The sequence below is a fragment of the Centroberyx gerrardi genome, chromosome 10 (genome assembly GCF_048128805.1).
Source record: "Centroberyx gerrardi isolate f3 chromosome 10, fCenGer3.hap1.cur.20231027, whole genome shotgun sequence".
Classification (NCBI taxonomy): domain Eukaryota; kingdom Metazoa; phylum Chordata; class Actinopteri; order Beryciformes; family Berycidae; genus Centroberyx; species Centroberyx gerrardi.
The window spans coordinates 16,063,387-16,084,598 of NC_136006.1; the positions used below are offsets into that span (position 1 = coordinate 16,063,387).

A 21,212-nucleotide genomic window follows, 5' to 3' on the forward strand; every position below is an offset into this window, starting at 1 on the left:
TTGTAGACCCAAGCGATGGCACAGAATGGGCCGGCTCTGCCTACATGCTTACATCAGGGTCTACATACTCTGACAACTGGGCTAAGTAGGAAGCACACTTAGTCAGGGCATGGGGGTGGTGGTTATTTTCAAATGACCGCACTCTTCAAAGATGCTAACAAAATGCTTACAGGCCACAGCATTTAGGCCAACAAGTTGCTTGCTGGTTGGAGACAAGTGGTAGTGGGGAAGGGGAGGAAGTAAGCTCTGATGAAAAGGGTTTCTATGGCGGTGTTTCTGTGCCACTGCAATAGGCGGTAGACTAGTTCAGTAATTATTTATTGAAAAAAATATTTATAATATGATTCATTGAACTGACAATTAACCGATACAATTAATAAAACTGTGTATAAAACAATTAATAAAATGTTAATTAACTGAGTCTAGATAGAGAGCTATTACAGTCCTTCATCAACCAATCAAAAAGTGGTGGAATAAATCCAGTGGACAGTAAGTTAGCATAATCTAAGTTGTTAGCCAGAGGTTAACTTTGTTTGCTAAAATTTGGCATTTAAATGTAAACAGAAAATTATGTCACATGGAATTTCAGCTGACAACATCTAGCCCGTTTGCCACGTGATTCCAGGGTTTCTGTGACTATAATTTCACATGTGGAAGTATACCTATAACACTTTTATGATGTGAAGTTGAAGTTGCACATGCATATGTGGTAATATTTGTTTACATGTGTAATAAAATTAACATGAGCTAAACTGAATTCAAACATACTGAAATTCACATTTGATAAATACCAAGTTTTTTTTATTCCTCATTGACATTTGTAAGCATAAGAAGCAAACTACAGTAAACCCACAGGAATTTAGCATCACAGGAGATAAGTGCGCTAACCAAGCCCATATTTGGGCAAATAAGCAGGCAAACACAGTATCAACTAAGCACACACAACTCAGGTACAATCGCAGAAGCTACTGTAGCACCATAAACTATAAAACAGGTGAATTATCCTTAAGTGTCGTCATTGACCCTGTGGGTCTGTACAGGGGTCCTGCTAGGAATTCTGGGGCCCCTGACAGTAGCACCTCGCCTCTCCGAAGGGCCCCCTCCAGCTTGGGACCCCACCAGCTTGGAGCCCACCTGAAAGCTCTCTTATCCCCCAACCTACTCGCAGTAAGCTTTTTTGAGGGTGAGGAATGTTTTACATTCTATGCCTTTAGCCGAAGTTCTTGTCCAAAGTGATTTGCAAAAAGTGCAACAGTAGACTAAGTTTAAATTCTTAGGACCACAAGCAGCTAATAGTGAGTGGCAGGATCAAAAGAGCAGCACCTAGCCAGAGGAAGTAACAAATGTTAATGTGCAAGGTAGAGATATAAGATCCAGGCAGAAAAAGTGTTAACAATGGGAAACTCATTTCACCATTGAGTAGCCAGGAGTTACACGAATCAAGGCGGGATGGAGCAATGGCAAGGTTGCTGCAGGGAAGTGAGAGCTGATTGTACGGCACTCTGGTAGTAGCAGAGTGCAGGGAACATGTGAGTGTAGGGCAGGACCATGGCTTGAAGGTATGGGGCTGAGCCCCACTAACAGCCGTGTATGCCAGCAGCAGAGTTTTGAATTTGGTGTGAGTAGCCATATATGAAGCTAGTGGAAAGAGTGCAGGCAGGGTGAATTGATCCATGTGCTTAAGCGATCATCTCTATTTCGCCGTTGTGATTCTTGTCATCTGGAAAGACAAGTAAAAATGACTTCAAATTAGTCACAGAGAAGAGAAATTAGAGGGACAACAAGAAACAAAAAGTCAAAGGTAACGTGTTCAAACTTTAGCAAACTCGCTTGCAAGCTTGTCAGGGCCTAGCTAGCCTATGTTGGCAATACCAACACTGAACTTTCAAAAGGGACAGACAGAGTATAACTAACATTAGATAGTTAGACCAGCAAGGCTATTCATTGCATGATCGATGTTAGAATAGAATAAAATAGAATAGAATAGAATTGAACAGAACTTTATTGTCCATCGCAGTGGAAATTTGCCTTTGGCTTCACAGGTTGGTTAAAATGTGACACTACAAGAAATAAAATACAATACAACACACAAAAACAATAGACATATCCAACAATATCAAAACATAAGAGCAATGAAGAAGAATGGAGTTAGGAGTTCAGTAAGTTCAGTGTTAAGTTAAATGAAGACTCTAAATTGTACAAAAAGTGGTGATACACATACCAGACAGGAGTGACCCTCCATATGATAGACCTTTTGTGTCTAAGGTTCAATTAATTATTTACATGATCAAATTATTTCCAAAATATAATTTTAAATAAACATTTTTTCAAATCTCTCCTAAGCAGGAGAGAACCAGACCTATACATCTTACCTCAAGCCACTATAGCCACAAGAGACAACATCAAGTGATTTAGTGAATGTTCACAAGTAGCTACTATTTACACAGGACCACACTGAACTTTTAAATAGATTTACTCAGAATTTACTTAAGCGGATTGAGATCTGCATGTTTTAACTGTTCATATTCAGACTTGACTAGCCTAGTCGATGTATGCACTGAGTTTTGGGCGTGCCTTCCCTTGTCCACAGTTCTATTTAAAAACGTGGCTTCTCTGTCCATCCCATCGATATCGTGGAAAATAAGGCCATGGACTTCTCACCTTTTCATGCGTTTCTGCCGAAGCACTGCCTTTAGATAGCGTTGTTTAGGACGCCAGCGCACGAAGATTGAATTGGTAACATACTGTAAACTTGGGACGTTATTTGGATAAAAACATAATAAAATATATTTTACAAAATGTGAAACGATTTGGCCAGTCTGCATCTTTGCTTATAATAAATCATTGAAATATTTTGTGTGTAGGCTATATATAACGTTTTATATCTAACGATGAGTTTCTTAATGCTTCCTACTCAACTCCGTCAATTTATACTCAAGTCACCAAGTCACTCTCCAAATGTGAAATGCATTGAAACTTTACGCACACGTGTTATGGTCACTTCTGCATCACATACCAGCGGAATGCTCCTGGACTGTTGGCTTTTCTTGTTACTATAACTTTGTTCTTGTGCGCTTGGCGCCCTAATGGCCACATGTGTGCAGCTGATGGCACCGATGACAACGGAATTTGTCCTTGGTTGTGCGTCTTTGCGCGTCAGTGTGTGGCCAACATGCTCTTTCATGTGTCCGCTCATTACCATTAACGACTGCGGCAGGCAGCGGGAAACGGGGGCCGGATATACAGTATTCCTACACGGCTGATGCAGCACCTGTAGCCGGAATGGAAATGGCGCAAGTTACCTGGAGTAACACGGGAGGGGATGCGGCTGTGTGTCTGGCCCTCCACCGTTCAAAAGACGTCAGAGGTCAATGACTGAGGCTCAACACATGCGTAAAAGATAGGTATCTGTAAAACTCAGCACATTTACATTTCTTTGCACCCTCCGCCCGTCCTGCAGGCTGCAGTATTGTCTCTTTGACTTAATAATTCAGTCAACTTGTGTGGGATGAAGGTGTATAGGAATGAATGGGTCAGAGGAATACTATTCATCACCTGAAGTACTCATCTTGCAAGAAGGTGCGTTTCCCCGCGCATAACTCCAAGGTTGGAATTGGTGGAATGGACGCGCGTGTAAAAACCGACTCACCAATGTGCGGCGCTTGAGTAAAGGTCTGAATGGGGCCTCCAGTTCCTTTTATTTACCGGTTCTCAAACGCCCCAATCATGTTTTCACATTGCCTGCCATTGCCAAGCGCCATCATAGCTTAATCCTCACAGATGTGCATCCAAATCAAAACGTCTAGAAAGAAAATACAATAAATTGTCATGAATCTCCTATGGGTTGCAAGCTTTTAGAAGTCATTGCACATAAATTGGTTTTGACTTCATATGAAAAATGACTGTCCAAATAATTTTGGCATCCTGAAACTGGGAAACCATGTATACAAAATCTGTTGTAATTCCTCTGCTAATTTAATATGGTTTGGTTGAAATTGAAGCAGACAGTCTGAACTTAAACCTCATAGTCATTGTGCCATTTCACATCCAAAGCAACAAGCTTATGGAGCTAAAACATCAAAGAGAGTGCTGCCACCCAATTAGTAGTATACCATAGGTAATAATTTTAGCAAGAATCACTTGGTCTTTCCATGAAATGGACTATCAGGGGAATTCAGGTGAAAGCTACAAGCTTTTATTGATTTCACCTGTTAGTGTAGATACACTTCAATCATGAAGCAGAGATATGGATGAAGGAGAGGAGACATATTAAAGAAGGATTGTTGGACTTTGAGACAAATTATACATGGCTTAGGTGTTTCTAATAATTTGTATGCTCAGTGTATGTCTATTATATTTATTGATTTTCCTTTGTGTCTGGTTACTCTAATAAAGACAAATGGTGGAAATCATGCTCTGTGTCTGTTATTGTGTCTGAAAGACCTCTTAACACTTGAATCTTGAAACAATCTTGAAACAACTCTGTGGTTTTTGTTCTTTTTAAAATGGTTTCCCTGAGCAATTTGAAGTAATAAAACAAGAAATCTCATCTGAGACTTGTCATATACCATTTCTTTGCATGTGAAGTACTTTTTGCATCGGTCAGTGGCCATATACTCTGTAATCTACACTCCACAATGTGTCGACTAATTTAAAGTGAAAGTCATCAAGAAACTAATTGGCAAAGAGCAGGGGTTTGAGCTGAAAGAAGCTTATATATTATATATTAAGTAATATTACTTTTAATGACTTTAGTGACCATGAACTCCATCTTCCACATTAAGAGCCAGTTGACTAATGAATCACAAGGATGCACCACCACCACACTATTCCATGATGAACAAAGCATCTATATTCATACTCATTCAATACTCAAAAGTATAGCAAATTTACTTTACATGTGTGTAATTATAGGCCTATGTTTCAAACATACTTGTAAAAAGATATGTAGAATTTTGTATAAATATGATTTAAAAAGAAAACAAATGTGATTAGCAGATTGATTCTTTATTCGCTTGTCATGTATTTAGAAACCAAGGTTTTTGCTGAGCATATCTGCTCTTTTTCAGCACTGTCCTGCTTCATAATCCTGCAGTTATACACATTATACCTGCCCGCTGTCCAGTACAACCCTGTCTTCCACTGAGCGGCTCCACTGGAGCAATTTAAGGTTATGTGCCTTGCTCAAGGGCACTATAATGGTACTTGTTGAGTGGGGGAGTTAATCATTATGGATGTTAATCACTCATTTTCCCTGCCCAGATTTCTATTCAGGAAGTAAACTGCATGAGAACCTATAGCATGCTGCTCAAAGGAGAGCTGATATGCCAATCAAAAATTAACCTTAACTATAAGAATAATAATATATCTTGAATATCCAACTTCAAGAGTCAATTGATTAAATGTTGATGACAATTTGCATTTCAAATCATGCTAAATAACTTTTTTTTAGAGCACACTATTACCATGAGGTTATTGATGTAGATCTGTAATGAATGATGCTGAAACATATGCTGTCTCAGTTTTTCCTACCCGTCTCCTCTGAATCTCCTGGTGTCATTCCCTGGTAGCAGGGAAGAGAAAAGGAAATCAGTAGCTTTAGTTTGTCACATGAACCTGTTCTCCTTGCTAAATATTAAAGAGCCGAACAAACTCAGTAGCAAATGCTGTAACCATATGTTTAAACATTTAAGATTGAATTAATTTGTATCTGGCCACTGTCATTGTATTATGCATGCCATTCTCAAGGTTGTGTACTCTCAATAAATCTGGGCCCTTGCTCTTTTGCAGACTTCTGTCCTTATCTTAAGTGAGAGGTCCATCTAGTGGCAATTTGTAGTGAATGCAGACAACCGAAAAAACACCAACAGGGGACAATAGCCTCCAAGTTCCAGTCTTCTGAATATCAGATTCATTCTTAATTCAGATTGGCATGGAGCAGAACTACACTGGTTTATGGTAATACTATATTAGATTTTCAACCATCACAAATGCCTCATTTCATTCAGAACTATTATCTTTGCCTTTTTTCATAATTCTATCATTTAGTTTGAGTTTTGATTTTTTGATATTGAAATTAAGTGGCACATAACTCTATTTCCTTATGCCTAATATAGTCTATTTGACTATATACATGTCATGAAAGTCTTTCTCCACTGTCTCGCTTCACTTATGATTCGAGAAACATTATGCATATGTCGTTACGCTCGATGTTCCTTGATGCTGCTCATTATTTGACACTTGACTACATTCTAATAGACAAGACTGATTTGACTAAAACGAGTATGTTTTTGAGTTATTACATTAGTGCTGGATTATTTGGCCGCTACGAGAACCCCGACAACCACCACTTCTGTAATGGTGATCGGCTTCATCCTTGCCTCGTTTCACGAACCTCATTGCAATATGATTAACGTTGAGCTTGATGATAAGAAAATGGCATTATGATAATTTTAAAATAGATGATTTGGTTGATAATGTCTGTCAGCTGGTGCACGTTGGTGCAAACCTAAGTATTTAAGAATAAGACACCATAAGAATTACAATGCGGTTTAAATAAACAGTGGTTTGCTTAAAATGTTAACATATGAACAATATCTGTCTACGTCTCTACGTGTCTAAATCTCCACCCAGTGATAAAGGCCAAATGCTTCTTTCTTTAAAGTAGAATATCCTTTTCAGTCAAGTCCCATTAGTTTGATCAGCAGGCTCCGTACTGCAGGTTTCAGCCCTGGATCTTTACTTTTAAGGCTGACATATAGAAGCTTATTGAGGCATCTTATGGAAAACGACCGTGGGATTTGGTTAATACCAGGGAGGCTGCAAATCCGACAAATGTCCCAGGTAAAATGATTTGCCTAATTTAATTTTTCTACCAACCTGATTTTGTTTATTTCGAATAATTCCGTTTCCATCAGCTTGTCAAAATCTCCGCAGCTTTTAGCGACACAAAGTTTCAATTTCACTGTTTCAAGGCTCTTCAACTTAATTGAACAGTGTAGCGGACAAATTCAGGAATAAGTTTAAACAAGCGACCTCAAGCTCAATACTTGGACCTGAACACATGACTACTAGTTTTAATTTCAACTCAATAATTAAGGTTAGTCTGTATGTATGTATGTATGTCTGTATGTATGTCCTGTAACCTAATACTTTTCGATACTTGAAAAAGGATTACCCTAACACAGGGAGGTTCAAATGTTTTCATGTCACTGACCCCAAAATAGACATAATTAGGGTACAGACTCCCATTTGATGATTTTCTTGTCCCAGGGACCATATGAGAAGATTTTTGTAGTTTTGGATTGAATTAGCCTAACCGTCTACATTGTACGTGGGGAGACAGTGAAACTTATGACCAGAATAGTCAGTCTTATATATTTTCTAACTGGGATGACCTTCTAGTGAATTCAGTTATAGTGGAATTAAAGTGTTCCTAAACTTGCTGTAATCCCCGGACCCCACTTTGAAACCCACTACCCTAATAAACTAGTGGGTTTTTAACACTTGGAAGAAGCTACCCAACATTTCCTTCAGCCCAGAGAACTTGAACGAGGGTAAAGCAGCAAGTTTATTACCAAGGACAAAAGACGGCGGATAGCTTCCTTCAAAGGGCCTGAAAACAGCCAGCCTGTCGCTTCTCTGATCAACAATTTGGCTCCAGCCGCCGTGTCAAACCTGGAAGAGGAAGAACAGTAAATGACACTAAAACTGGCACTTGTCTTAATTTTCTAATTCTCACCCAAGGTTGGCGTCAAATCCTTTGACTATTTTTCTTTTTATTCTATAGTTGGTAAGATCTAGTAGCACAGGCCTAACTTCAAAATGCAAAATTTCAATTTTATGTTCCAAGGCTAGACGTAAAACCTGTCTCGATAGTTAACATTTTAGAAATAAAATGTATTCTGATTGAAGAGTGCAATCCGTGGCCTTTACTCGCGACCAATTTGTTGTTGGCCTACAATTGCTCAGCACAATTTGTGATGAAACGAGAACTTTTTCGTGAAAACTTGAAAGGTATTTAAAAGCTCAAACACAAACTAAAGTGAGTATATTCTTGGTTTGCAAGATTGGCTTGGGAGCTCTGTGGAAAGTTACATTTGCAATTTGCACGCTAGCCCAGGCCCCTTAAAGTAAATTCACGTTACTCAAAATATTTGAGTTAAGGGATACTCTATTCACTGATCTGAGAAAATTGACCGTGCATGTTCTTTTCTTATTTCTTAATGCTGCTCACTTTTGCCAGTTAAATGGCTTTTTTTTGCTATAGGATGTTGTTGTCTTTGGGTAAAAAATCTTATTTGATTAGCACGAATTTCAGTGAACAGACACATCAACTTTATAGGAGAAGCTTTCGAACATCATATGATTAAAAGCGCATGCAGCCTTCCGTCCTAACCAAAACCAAATTAATCTAAAGCCAAACATTTTTGCAACCAAGGCCTCTGTACTTTACTATAGCTACTGCCTCGTAGACTATTTTAAATACTGATTTCATGAGCGTGCACTTTATAGTAGTTGTTAATGTGTAGCTGTTAGGCTATAATGTGTCTGTGCTCATTTTGGATTCACTTCATCGTATAGGCCTGTTATAGCATAGCCCGTTGTTTATGATTTGAAATCTTGCTTTAGTTTTTTATCATTTAGTTTTCTAGTAGCCTTCTTTTAAATATTTTGATAATATAAATGTGTATAGCTAAAGGACTATCAATGAAAGATTTAAATGTTTGCTTGTCTTGTTTGATTCACTATAACATTCTTTGTGACAGTGCGTTACAATAAATAAAGCATATGGGACTTTTTATTTCCATAAACTAAGTCTTAACGTTGACGGGGCCATGCTACAACAGGCCTATATAACACAGGCATAGGTCACATCAGGATACTTTGGTTCATCATTATGCCCCAAACACATTTTATTGAGCAAGTCAACACAGTTCAGGTTGGATATGATCATTGTAATTACTGATGATGACCATTGGTACAATTAGTCCGTGCTCTTCCAGAAAGCTGCTCAGCAGTGGAAAGACACTGGACTGCAACATCAGACAGCTGGTATTTGTGGACTTGTACCGCCACCTACTGGATTATTGGCGCAACAACTCAAACTGTAAGATTATATCACTAAAATGTTTTTGAGAAACGCAATTGTAATGCGTTTTATTGTACATAATAATTTCTTATGAACTACTATTAGCAGTCTAGTTGAAATGTCAAGATAAGTGTCATTAGTTATTCTATGCCAGACGTTCCCAAACTTTGTCCTTGTAGAGAAAAATTCTACGTATTTGACCACGGACTGGATTTTGTCCTTAGAACAAAAATTGGCAAGATTTGTGTTGTTAGTTATGATTTAGTGTATAATTACGTCACTGTCTATGTTGTAGGTGGGGAGGTAACAGGGATCGCAGTGAAACCTGTAACCAAAGCAGTCATCCTTTACATATAGGCCACATTATCCCACTGTAGGCCTACTCATTTCTAGTTAACGAAATAGTAAAAGTAAACTACACCCCTCCTTTTGCTGGAGATCCCCTGAAACACTAACTGCTCCAAGTCCTCAGTGACAGTTTAGGCTATTATTTTTGAAAGGGCTACCCTTTAGAAAAAAATAAAGTAAAATAAGAAAAGCTTATAGTAATCCTAGCCTATAATAAATTTTAGAAGGATAATATACAAACGTCACAGAAAAAATATAAGTCCCTAAAGATTCAGAGGAATATTACAGTGATACCAGGAGAGAAAAATACCATAGAGTACTAAAGTCACTATAAACTTACAGCGTAGGCTACCACAGACACACTATAAATCCCCATAAGAATGTTATGTGAATATTATAGGAATTTTATAGAGATACCGTAGGAGATTTAAAAAATAGACTACCATAAAGCAGTAAGGTCACTATAAACTCACCACTGACTACCAGAGACACACTGTAAGTCCCTATAGGAATGTTATGCGTATTATAGTGATTTTTCATTAGGATAGCGATTATCATCTTTGATGGGAAACGTAAGCTATACAGTGTTGATAATATGCACTTGGACTTGGTTCACTAAATTTAGGCACAATAGGTTTTGACCTTGAACTACAATGGATTTGACTTGGTTTAAAATGCGCACGATATTTCTTGCCTTTTTGTAGGCTATTTGGAGAACTTTATTTTTTTCTAGTAGGCTATGGATGATTCTAACGTCCTAACATTTGGCTGGAGATTCACGAATGTAGCCTAATTGTGCAACAGGGAGGCCATGCGGGAGCTTTTATGGCGGCAGACTGTTTGTAATGGTCTTTTTGTTTTACTCCAGAAACGAGGAAAGTTAGTTTATCCACAATGCCATAAACTGAGATTGTAGGTCAGGTTTAGTTTTAGGTACATTGCAGAAATTACGAGGAAAATTGGCCTTTCTAGAATAGAAGCCTGCAGGCGGTAAACACGAGGCTGTGAAAACAAATGTTTTCAAATTGAATCTAATGCTACAGGACTGCCCTGTGAGCTTTTAAGTGGTTTATGGTGAAGTTCATTTAGAGAAGGGAGAAGGAGAAGGATAAACTGTATCATCTTGGCGGAGGAATTACTCTAAACAATCGAAGAAATGTTTATTTAAATAACCAAGAGCTGCAAAATGTGGCACAGAAACTGGAACTGGTTTGCTATAAAAGCCAAATTGAAATGTAAAAATATGGATATGGGTCATATGTTTCCCAAAGTTGTTTTCAGTCTATTATATGTACCATCGAGGCCGAGTTTCATAGTTTATCCATAAGGTAGGGCTACATTAGGCTACATTACATAAAGACTTTGTAAGCCTAAGGTCTCAGCTCATTGCGACATTTGCTGTTTTTTCTTTCTAATTTTCACAATTCATTGAGATTTTTTTGCTATAGGCTACACGTTATTATAAGGATGTTGTTGAATATTCTAAGAGCAATGTACTTTGATGGACTTGTCTTGTATTCCAAAGGAATAACTTTGTCGTTGTGTGAAAACTATTTTAGCTACATAATTATGTAGGCCTATGTGATTTGTTTGTAAACCATATATTTGTGCATTGGGAGTATTTTATGTAGGTGTGGGTCAATACCTATTTTGTAAAGCGTATGTATGACTTGCAGAAATAGCCTACATGTTGCGGAAATACATGTTGCAGTATACTTGAGGTCCTGTATTTTCCTTTGTGCCATATGGGTCAGACAGCATCACCTTATTTGTTGTCATGTCACAGCACCATGATACCAAAACAAATTCCCTGCACATGTGTATTTTCTAATAAAAAGCCCCTGACTCTGGAATAGACATAATCTTCAGCAATTTCTGACGAATCTCTGAACTAGATTAATTAATAAGGCGTAACACCATCAGCAGCTTAAGGTTTTGAGCCACGAAATAAAATGTTAGAATTTACCTTCATCCCCCACCCCCATCCAGCAGCCCAATATTTCCTTATGGAATATTTTGCTTTGCAGTATTGGGAGCAAGGGTGGGAGGAACAACATATTTTGCATATCACGTGACACTGTATTAACAAATCAACAATTACCTACCCTTTATTCTTTAGGAGTTGCTAAAAGGCTTGCAAGAAGCGTTTGAGGAAAGCTCCATGGAAATGTGTGAACGGAATCCTTTAAATGCCGGCTATGTTGGTTCGCTGCTGAATTTTGCTCCATCAGAGTCGCTGTATTTCTCCAACTTGCGGGGCAATGGAGCCCATATACCCGGGCTTCATCAGATCCCATACAATAGGAGAGAGGTGTGCACGCTCCCGTGGACTTCCTCAAGTTCGTGCACGTCGCCACCGCCAGCACCACCACAGAGCCGCGCCTTTGGAGGCTACTGTCCGCCGTTTCTGTCCAACTCGGTGTCTATAAATACTAATCCCTCCATCAGCCATGGTAAGGCGCATTTGGAGGAGTCGGCTCGATACTGTTTTCAGGACGCAAACCACAAGACTGAAGACTCTGGTAAACAAGCTCAAGTTTACGCTGGAGAGCATGGAGCCAGCGGCGCCCGCAGCTCGAAATATGAATACTCAAATCTGGAAAGTCGGTCGCACGGTTCTGCAGCCCAACTGGATCCCAGTGCAGCAGGTCCACGCAGTGTGAACGGCACCAAACAGGCGCAGAACCCCGTCCAGCCATCATCCAGTAACACATGTTCCAGGACGACTTTTGCTGAAGGTTAAGTAACCTACAGTACTGCATTTTGAACAATGTCCAGTACTTGTAATCAGAATCAGCTTTTTCCATGGTTTATGCTTTGTTTTCAGCCCTATAAAAATCACTATAGTGTTCCTATATAGACTTTTAGTGGATCTCTAGTACTCAGTTGTGGGGTTTATAATAACATTATCGTATTTTATGGTGTTTCCATCTCCTATGGTATCACTATAATGTTCCTATAACATTCCCATAATGTTCTTATAGGGACTTATAGTTTGTCTGTGGGACTCAGTAATGGGTTTATACGGACCTTGTCGTATTTTATGGTCTTTTTCTATCTCCTGTTGCATCTCTATAATATTCTTATGATATCCCCATAATATTCTTATAGGGGCTCCTAGTGTGTCTGTGTTACAGGGTACTTTAACCCTAATTTTACTGTGATATTTGTAGGCCTATAGTAGTCTTCTAAAATGCATTATAGGGTAGCTATAGTCCAATTCTTTTTCTTAAAAGGTGTGGGCAACATCGTGAGGCATTGTGAGCAGCTATTTCATATATTTAAGTTTTGGTTGTTGGTGTTAATTTGATGTATAAAACTAGTTTCTACGTATTTTCCCTCCAGGTGTCCCATGGTGCTCGTCACAAGTGAAAACCAGAAAGAAGAGAAAACCTTACTCGAAGCCACAGCTTGCTGAACTTGAGAATGAATTCATGATGAATGAATTCATAAACAGACAGAAAAGGAAAGAGTTGTCAGATAGACTGGACCTGAGTGACCAACAAGTGAAAATATGGTTTCAGAACCGCAGGATGAAGAAAAAACGTCTGATGATGCGCGAACAAGCATTCTCCACATACTGATGGCCTTGATCTCCACCACGTTACCTACACTGCGCAGAGCAGCGCAACCCTTTCAGAACAGAAGATGTTGTATTTTATCAAAAATCTTGCAGCACATCACGTCCTTTTGCACGAATCGGGTTTCTGGCATTGAAATGTATTTATAGATTTGTGTAAAATGTTGATATTCCTGTTAAACCCTGTTAAAGTGATACCGTTTTTGATTCGTTGCCCAGCCATGAGACATGAAAGAATAATCAAAGCAAATGAAACAGTGCAACTCAGATTAAATTAAACCTGTAGGCCTGCTAGCCTGTATATAATGAGTTTGACACATGCAGTTGGTCGTTTCTGACATTGCGAAACTCAAATACAACAGGCCTTGGCTGTTTGTAGGCCTTGGCTGCGGGAAATTATAAATTTGTGGGCCTATTTCTTTCTTTTCCATACCAACATGAATGATGGACCTATTTAAACTGACAGTATGGCTGTATACGTTTTTGTATATTCTGTATGATGGCCTGCCCATGTATAACGTAGGCCTAATTTGTTTGTGTGGAAACAGCCAGTCTGAGCTCAAGTTCATGTTTATCGACGGTAGAATTAAACATTGACAAAAATCAATATTATAAAAATTATAATGATAATTGCATGCCTATTGCCTGACTGCTGTAGTTCAATAAAATGTCCAACGCTATTTTTTTCCAAGTTATTTTGCATCTTAATTAAAAAGGTAAAGTTACCTTGCCTTGCTATATCGGTCTGCGGAAGAAGAGATTTGCGCCGCAACCAGTGTGTCCAACGCTACAACATGTTAATTTCAAATGTTTCCAAAAGTAGACCTATTAGTATGTGGATATGAAACATTCAGATGACATTAGATAGGCCTATAACTACGTTAAATGGAGCATGGATTTTATAGCCAAACCTTGTGCTGTGTCTACAAACATCACAGATGAAATTAGTTGCATCAGACTACAGTCTATTTTGGCCTGTAGATCCAGTCTCTACATGTACATATATGATTAAAGAATACTTCAATTCGGATTTGATTAATTTTAAGTTTATTACAGAAAACAGGTTACGTTATTGGGAAATGAGAGGACGCCCAATGCTTTGGCACAGCCATCCTTTTACGCACAGACAGTAAGGAGTTTTGTAACGTGGACGAACCCTACAAATCAGTACATTTGTAAATAAAAATCATTTATAAATAATATATAGCTGAGTTACTGTGCATCATTTGAGTCAGTTTAATTTTTGTTTTCAGACATTCAGCCAGGCCGTGGAATAAGTAATAGCAAACTGTTTGTGTAGAAACTGACAATTAGCCTACGTTGTAGGTCAGACGTTGTTAGTCTGCACTACGAACTCCTCAACACACCAAAGTCTACTGATGATTTTAAGGGAGACGTAAACTGAGAGGATTGGTGGAAAAACGTCAGAAACTGATTTTTGTTACCTTCCAATTAAGATGAATTGGATAGTTTCAAATTCTTATAGGCTACTTAGGCGTTGATGGAGAATAATTATTTCTATTTTATGCAGATTATAGGCGCTTTAGTAACGTTATTCTTAGCGACTATTCCCCACTATTTTCGAAACAGCCTACTCTTCATTCACCTATATTAATCTGGCACATTTTTTATTTTGCCTTTAACAAACAGCTACAAATGAGGGAATTTAAACAGTAGGCATTCACAGCCAGCATAACAGGACCACCGACCCCTTTAGTGCTACATCGCTGCAATATTATATAGAACAATCTGAACATCCACTTTTACTTCCTCAGCACATTCAATACAAATCAAATTTAATTTTGAACAATCTACTTTTAATCGTAAGTAAGTTTTATTATTACTTAGGGAGAGGATTTGTGCACTCCTCCACCTTTGGCCAAATGTGGGTTCTCCTAGCAGAGGCATGACAGGCCTAACTCCTGGCTTCATAATAAATATTCACAGCACAGCAGCAGTTTACACCCTAAGGAAAAGTCCACAGAGCCATTGGAGGTTTCTGTGGTTGTAACCAAAAGGTTTGGTCCAATTTAGACCCCATATAAGTAATCACTCATTTCATAGTGATACATGTATGAATTCTACGAATGTTCTTATACCAAATAGAGAATCCTCTGTGCATATAAGAGAATTGCTGTTGGTGTTATACATGTTATATACACATGTTATCCACATGTGCACTGCATAGCACCATCTAGCATCCAAAAGGTTAACTGTTCATATTTACCAGAAATATGGAATTGCTGTTTTGACATTTTTGTGGAGAGTGTAAAGTTCAAGCCTAGGTCATAACGTGTGAGCCTGATTCTAAAGGCAGATCCTTTGACCTCTTCACTCACACATGCTGCACAGTTTCTTGGCCTGGTGGGGTTCAACACTATCAAAGAATCCTCAAAGCACCATAGCAGATGATTGCAAGCAGTAGTGGTTACACATGAAGCATTACAGAAGAGGATCTATTCATGGTTCCTCTCATTACATCATCACATCATCATCACATCACATCATTACTACTAACTACTGATGTTTCTCTTTATATCTATTTGTGAAGAGCAGTGAAGAACCATAAACAATAAAGAACCATGTTGAGGTTTCTCAAAACAAACCAATCAGTTTCACTATTTTGTGAGCTTGAGGTTCTATCTGGGTAGAGTGCAGTTGTGAGATATTGAGCATGGACAATTTGACATACATATTGTTATTTACTTTCTATCTGTTTTAAATATGTAACCCCAAAAGGTTCTTTAAGAAAATAAAATAACACCACACAAGCATAGGGTAGCATTCAAAGATCATGAATGTGTGTGGAAAACTGAATTTTGATCAAAAAAGTCAGATAGAACCTTCAAGCTCACAATTTGTAGTGAAGAAACGTTTAGAGTTGTAAGTGGTTCTTCCATTATTAATGGCCATAGGAAACACAATTTTCCAACCTTTGGGTAGTGACAATATACATCTAGCTGGGTTTTGAATAGGGATGATTAGGCTACATGTGCCATTTCATACATATATGATGTAGGCCTGTTGCAGTTCACCACAAGGTTTGTCTGGTTTTACTCGTCTTAAAACCCTTACCACGCAGCATGTTTCACCTAGCCTACTCTTAGTTTTTATTGGGTATAGACTATTTGGAATGGCTACCTCGAGTTCTCAACATGCAATAAGCAACATTTTTCCCCTCAGTATTTATGTTGTTTTTTTGCCCAATGTCCTTTCTGCCAAACTCTCTTTCTCAAACCAGACAGCGTTATAGCTCAGGCTCTCCCAGATAGTGGGGGCGCCAAAGCAAAGTTAAGGTCAAGTTAGTAGGCTATGTAATGCTGCTTCCCAAAATATTAGCACAAGGTTACTCGGTTATGAGTATATAACATTTCCATCATTACCTTAAATGTCTGTTTTTCTAACCCATTTTAAGAACTTTAAAATAGCTAATAGTCATTTAGGCTTGGCAAAATGGTAAGGTATAATTACGCACAACAAAACAATCTCAGCAACGCGCCAATTAAAGTTTAGTTCCTCAAAACCTCTTGCCTGCGGAGTAAAGTAGTTAGCTTTTATCCTGGGAAAATGTACCTCAGACTCACCAGACAACTTTATTTGCCAAACACGTCGCATGAGCAAAGAATGTAACAGTTAACATGCTCAACACCTTGCAACAGTGCACATTACACAAGTTTTCATATGCAACATTCACATGGATGCTCAAAGTGCAACCAAAAATGGGTGGACAGGTGATCGCAGACGTAGTATAAACGAAACATTTGCAATAATAATAATAATAATAATGATAATAATAATAATAATAATAATAATAATAATGAAAGAAGAAGAAGCATTATATCAGTAAGCTAGGATCCTGTTGACTTTTGAGAGTGAATACAATGAGCAACAGGTCTGCCCATGAGCGCATCTATTCGAGAAGTTAAGAAGTTTATGTCCACCGTATTCTACGAAAATGCAATACTGTTGGTAATAGATAAAGTTATAGGTAAATTTGCAATCTTTATATGGGCAAATGCTTCGCATGAATCAGAGTGGTTTGTTTTTATTTCCCTAGTTTTTTTTTAGTAGCAGCCTAGTTAACCAAGACTACATTTTCTTTGCGTCTAGCTTTGTTCACTGCCTGACGTGTTTCAACTTCAAGGGTGAAGAAACTAGTTTTAGACAGAGAACACGAGTTAACCATAGTTCCAATAATAATAAGCTTAGTCGGCGTTGAGACACTTTTCATGACAGTACTTTTGCAATGCCTATGGCCTACAAGCTTGCATGAATAGACAATTTACTTAATCCTCGAAATGAACCATTCACAAATGTTGCATTTAATGGATTTAATGGATTTAATGCATAATTTGCAGTGATGCTTTCAGATAGTTGTGTCTAGTGTAGTCAGGCCTTAAAGCCTATGCGTTGCCATTTTTCTTGAAATGTAAGCTTTTGAGTTTTTCTTCTACTTGGTTGCGAATAATAAACAACAAAAAACATACTCACGGAGGCAAACAAAAATATTGCTCAAGGCTTGAAGACATGAGGTATCCTTTCACCAGTGTTTTAACTCCGTTTTTCCCCGCCGAGGAAGGCCCACACACTACAGGCGTACACTTCAGCAGGATGGCTGCCTTTGTTTGTGCAATAAAATGATTTGGGTGCAGAGGCTTGTTGGTGAATGCTTGGTGGACATCACCTAGACCACAGACGGTCAAAGCCAGTTGTTTTGTACTTGGCAATGCAGTGCATCGGTTTGCTTGGTCAATCATATGTGCAGCTGATTTTTCGCCTATATTTTTGTGAAGATTATGTGCCATCTAAAATCAACGATGCTGCAACACCGTGGGCTGTTTTATTTGGATATTTTAAAACCCGTGCTTCTGCAGGGGATATTAAGGTGGGTCAAATTACAACAAGTTGGAACACGCAGCAATTAAGATTTACATTTCTAATCCAAATTGCCACGAGTTTCTATTTTGCTAGGTTTCTAATCCAAAAGTGAATTAGTTTGGATGCTTTTTAGTATACAGAATTTCTTATAGCCTGGGTTACCTAAACTGTGGCGTTTGAGCTTTTTCCACCAGGCTGTAGGCCTCGAGGCTTGTATATCTGGCAGTGAATTCAAGCATCTTCCACACTGGCTTTTGTTTGCATGGGTTTAATTCTCTCCACCTTCAATTTTCTATCTAGTGATTATAGGCAGTGATGATATAATTTTAATTTGCATTCAAAACTGTGAATGAGATTAGATTGATGTAAAGTTATGATCAGCTGCCCATTTAACCGTGTAGTAGCAGTGCAGGCACGGTGGCCTTGGTGGCCATTCCTCCAAGTTCTGTTTTAAGTGTGGAGGTCAACTTCAATGCTTCCAACCTAACTGTTGCTAAAAACTCACGATTCTTATACTCCAAACAGCGCAAAATACACGGATGAATACATATGAGCGTGTGTGGCTGCCACTGCATGATGAAGATTATGTTGCAGTAAACCTTTCAATGATAAATATTCCAGCGGTGGTTCACAAATTTCTTTTCCGTGAGCTATAGGACAAGACGACTAGAGAGGAGTTGCCTCTGCAGCCTGAGAACCAATGAAGTCTCTTGCATGCGCCCACATGAGTTTCTCTGGACAGTTTTTAATGACTGATATTGATGTATGGTAATTTCTTTGCCGGATCACATGACACAATTACCTCAAGAATCGATCAAGATGAATTGCAGGTCTGCCTACGTTTCCGATTTTTTCTCCCTGGCGGGGTCTTTCCACACGCCTATGGTGCAATAGATGGACAAAGTTTAACACAGTCAAGCTGCCAATTCCTTTCCTCTATTGCTAAGGGGAAAAGGGGAGAGATATGACGGAATACGATGATCGCAGCAACTGTGCGTCAAATATGTATTTACCGAGTTGTACTTATTACGTTTCGGCGCCTGATTTTACATCAGTCTCCTCCTTTTTACCGCAGACTACTTCGTGTCAGATCAATTTCCCTTATTCTCCCAACATAGCCCAAGTCCAACCTGTTCGAGAAGTCGCTTTCAGGGATTATGGACTGGACCATCCCAGCAAATGGCACTACAGGGGCAATTACGCGTCTTACTACTCAGCGGACGAGATAATGCATCGGGACTTAATCCAGTCCTCGAGCAGCAGGGCGGATGTGATATTCAAAAACGAGTCCTTGTACGGCCACCACGGAGGGACGAGCTCGCCGTGCAATTTCTTCACCAATGTTGGCCGAAATGGAGTTCTTCCTCAGGGCTTCGACCAGTTTTTTGAGACTATCACCACGGACAAGCCCAACCCTGAGCTCCCCAAACAAAAGACAGACTCTGCTGTCCCGGGAGATGCTGCAAATAACAATCAGACTTCAACCAAACCAGAAGAGTCCAAACCAGACCCAACCGAGAGCATCGACGAGGATTCATCCTCCAACTGCGGCGACAAGAACAACCAACAGAGTAGGTGTTTTTCTCATTGTACAGGGGATAAGGTGTGTAAGGTAAACCATTATAGACAATGGAGTGGCTAGATAGCACTATATGTCCACTAGCATGTCCGTCTAGGTTTATGTGCCTCTTTATAAGCATGCAAAAGCTTTTATATCCCTATAAGATTTACTTTACGGTTGTAAAGGTATTTACAATGGGAAACAGTTTAAGTAACCTGAAGTTGTTGTTTTCCTTGTGTGTTAATAGTATTGATAGTTTGTTTAATCACGGAAATTGATAGCTATTGATAGGTTTCTTAAGCTACACTGGCAAAGACGCAGACAATTAAAGAGAATCAGATAAGGTTTTATTAGAGAAACTTATATAGGCTATTGTAGTGCATTCTATGCGGATATATCAGCATTGTGAAAGAAAAATATGTAATTTGATAGCCTACCTTCAAACCCTACCTTATTCATAAAAATCAGTTCAGTGAAGTTCATTTCAATGCAAATCTCTCAGTTGTTGCATTGTTGGGCGCGCGTGTGCATGAGTGTGCGTGTGTGTGTGTGTGTGTGTGTGTGTGTGTGTGTGTGTGACAGAGACAGAGAGCCTTTGTGCTGGAATAAATCAGTTTATTTGTCAACCTGTTAACTGTATCATACTTTTTACCACAACAACTGTTATCACCTGGTTTTCCTTTCAATAAAAAAAACCTTTTCATATTTTTTTCCTTTGCAGGTTCAACAACAAAGTCCAGAAAGAAGAGGTGCCCCTACTCCAAATACCAGATCCGAGAACTTGAACGAGAGTTTTTCTTCAACGTGTATATTAACAAGGAGAAGCGACTTCAGCTGTCCAGGATGTTAAATCTGTCTGATCGGCAGGTGAAGATTTGGTTTCAAAATAGAAGAATGAAAGAGAAAAAGCTCAACCGCGACCGCCTACAGTATTTCACTGGGAATCCCTTATTCTGATATATCTGACATGGTGGAACAGATAGACACACACACGATGTGCGAGTAAAATGGGAGCTAAACCCAATATTTTTTACAGACTGGACCCTTCAGCATTTTTTGAACCCTGTCAAGCATTTTTATCATTCAGCTGAAACAATTTAATTTACAAAGATCTCTTGCGTTTGTATAATCAACGTGCCATATTTTTGTGAACAATATACAAGTCTGCTTTTATTTATTTGTGTTCATACCTCTTCGCGTTATTAGCAACACGTATTTCAGCACAGTACAAGCTATGCTATGGAATTATTTATAAAAGTAGGCTTCCTTGTGTATGTGCATTTATAAGACGCATGTGATGTACATTGTGGTGTGAAATAAAGTAGACACGACAAATGGTGTATCATTTTAGTCACGAAACCTTTATCTTACATGAGCTCGTCAAAGTCTGTTAGGCCGCAAATGTTGCCTGTCCACAGAAAACTGAAATTATATTGGAAATTGTGCGAGGATTCATCGGTGAGGAAGTTTGGCGCATACAGGCCTATATGGTCCCGTTATTTCCTTTGCTTTCTAACACTGGATTGTTTACTAAACCTTGAACCGTCTAGACAGTATAATAAAAGTAGCTGTAAATGTCTAAATAGGGGGCTATTGGACCTTTGGTGTCCCATCCCCCAGACTACAAGAGGACTGAGTCTTTTTCCTGTCTGAAAGTAGTTTGACTCCAGGCTACAAATGTTTTGGAGAATTGTACTCATTTCAACGCATTCCCTCCCTATTTAGCTCTATCTGACATCTTGGGGCATTTGTAA

At 38.8% G+C, this 21,212-nt stretch overlaps 2 protein-coding genes across 2 annotated transcripts; both read left to right on the top strand.

The window, feature by feature from the left end:
* The first annotated feature begins 11,600 nt into the window (after positions 1 to 11,600).
* hoxd12a (homeobox D12a) lies at positions 11,601 to 13,023 on the top strand. Its single transcript, XM_071917947.1, has 2 exons — positions 11,601 to 12,177; positions 12,785 to 13,023. The coding sequence occupies exons 1-2, from the start codon at positions 11,601 to 11,603 to the stop codon at positions 13,021 to 13,023; spliced, it is 816 nt and encodes a 271-aa protein (XP_071774048.1).
* A 5,823-nt stretch (positions 13,024 to 18,846) lies between these two features.
* On the top strand, positions 18,847 to 20,490 carry hoxd11a (homeobox D11a). Its single transcript, XM_071917914.2, has 2 exons — positions 18,847 to 19,468; positions 20,180 to 20,490. Exons 1-2 carry the CDS (start codon positions 18,862 to 18,864, stop codon positions 20,413 to 20,415), a joined length of 843 nt encoding a protein of 280 aa, XP_071774015.2. The 5' UTR covers positions 18,847 to 18,861; the 3' UTR covers positions 20,416 to 20,490.
* Positions 20,491 to 21,212: the final 722 nt, after the last annotated feature.

Bases quoted from the DNA above. Each gene is read 5' to 3' on its own strand.
- hoxd11a (XM_071917914.2), top strand. From the start codon at position 18,862: ATGACGGAATACGATGATCGCAGCAACTGTGCGTCAAATATGTATTTA. The intron at 19,469-20,179 runs GTAGGTGTTTTT...TTTCCTTTGCAG, and splicing joins CGACAAGAACAACCAACAGA to GTTCAACAACAAAGTCCAGA.
- hoxd12a (XM_071917947.1), top strand. From the start codon at position 11,601: ATGGAAATGTGTGAACGGAATCCTTTAAATGCCGGCTATGTTGGTTCG. The intron at 12,178-12,784 runs GTTAAGTAACCT...TTTTCCCTCCAG, and splicing joins CAGGACGACTTTTGCTGAAG to GTGTCCCATGGTGCTCGTCA.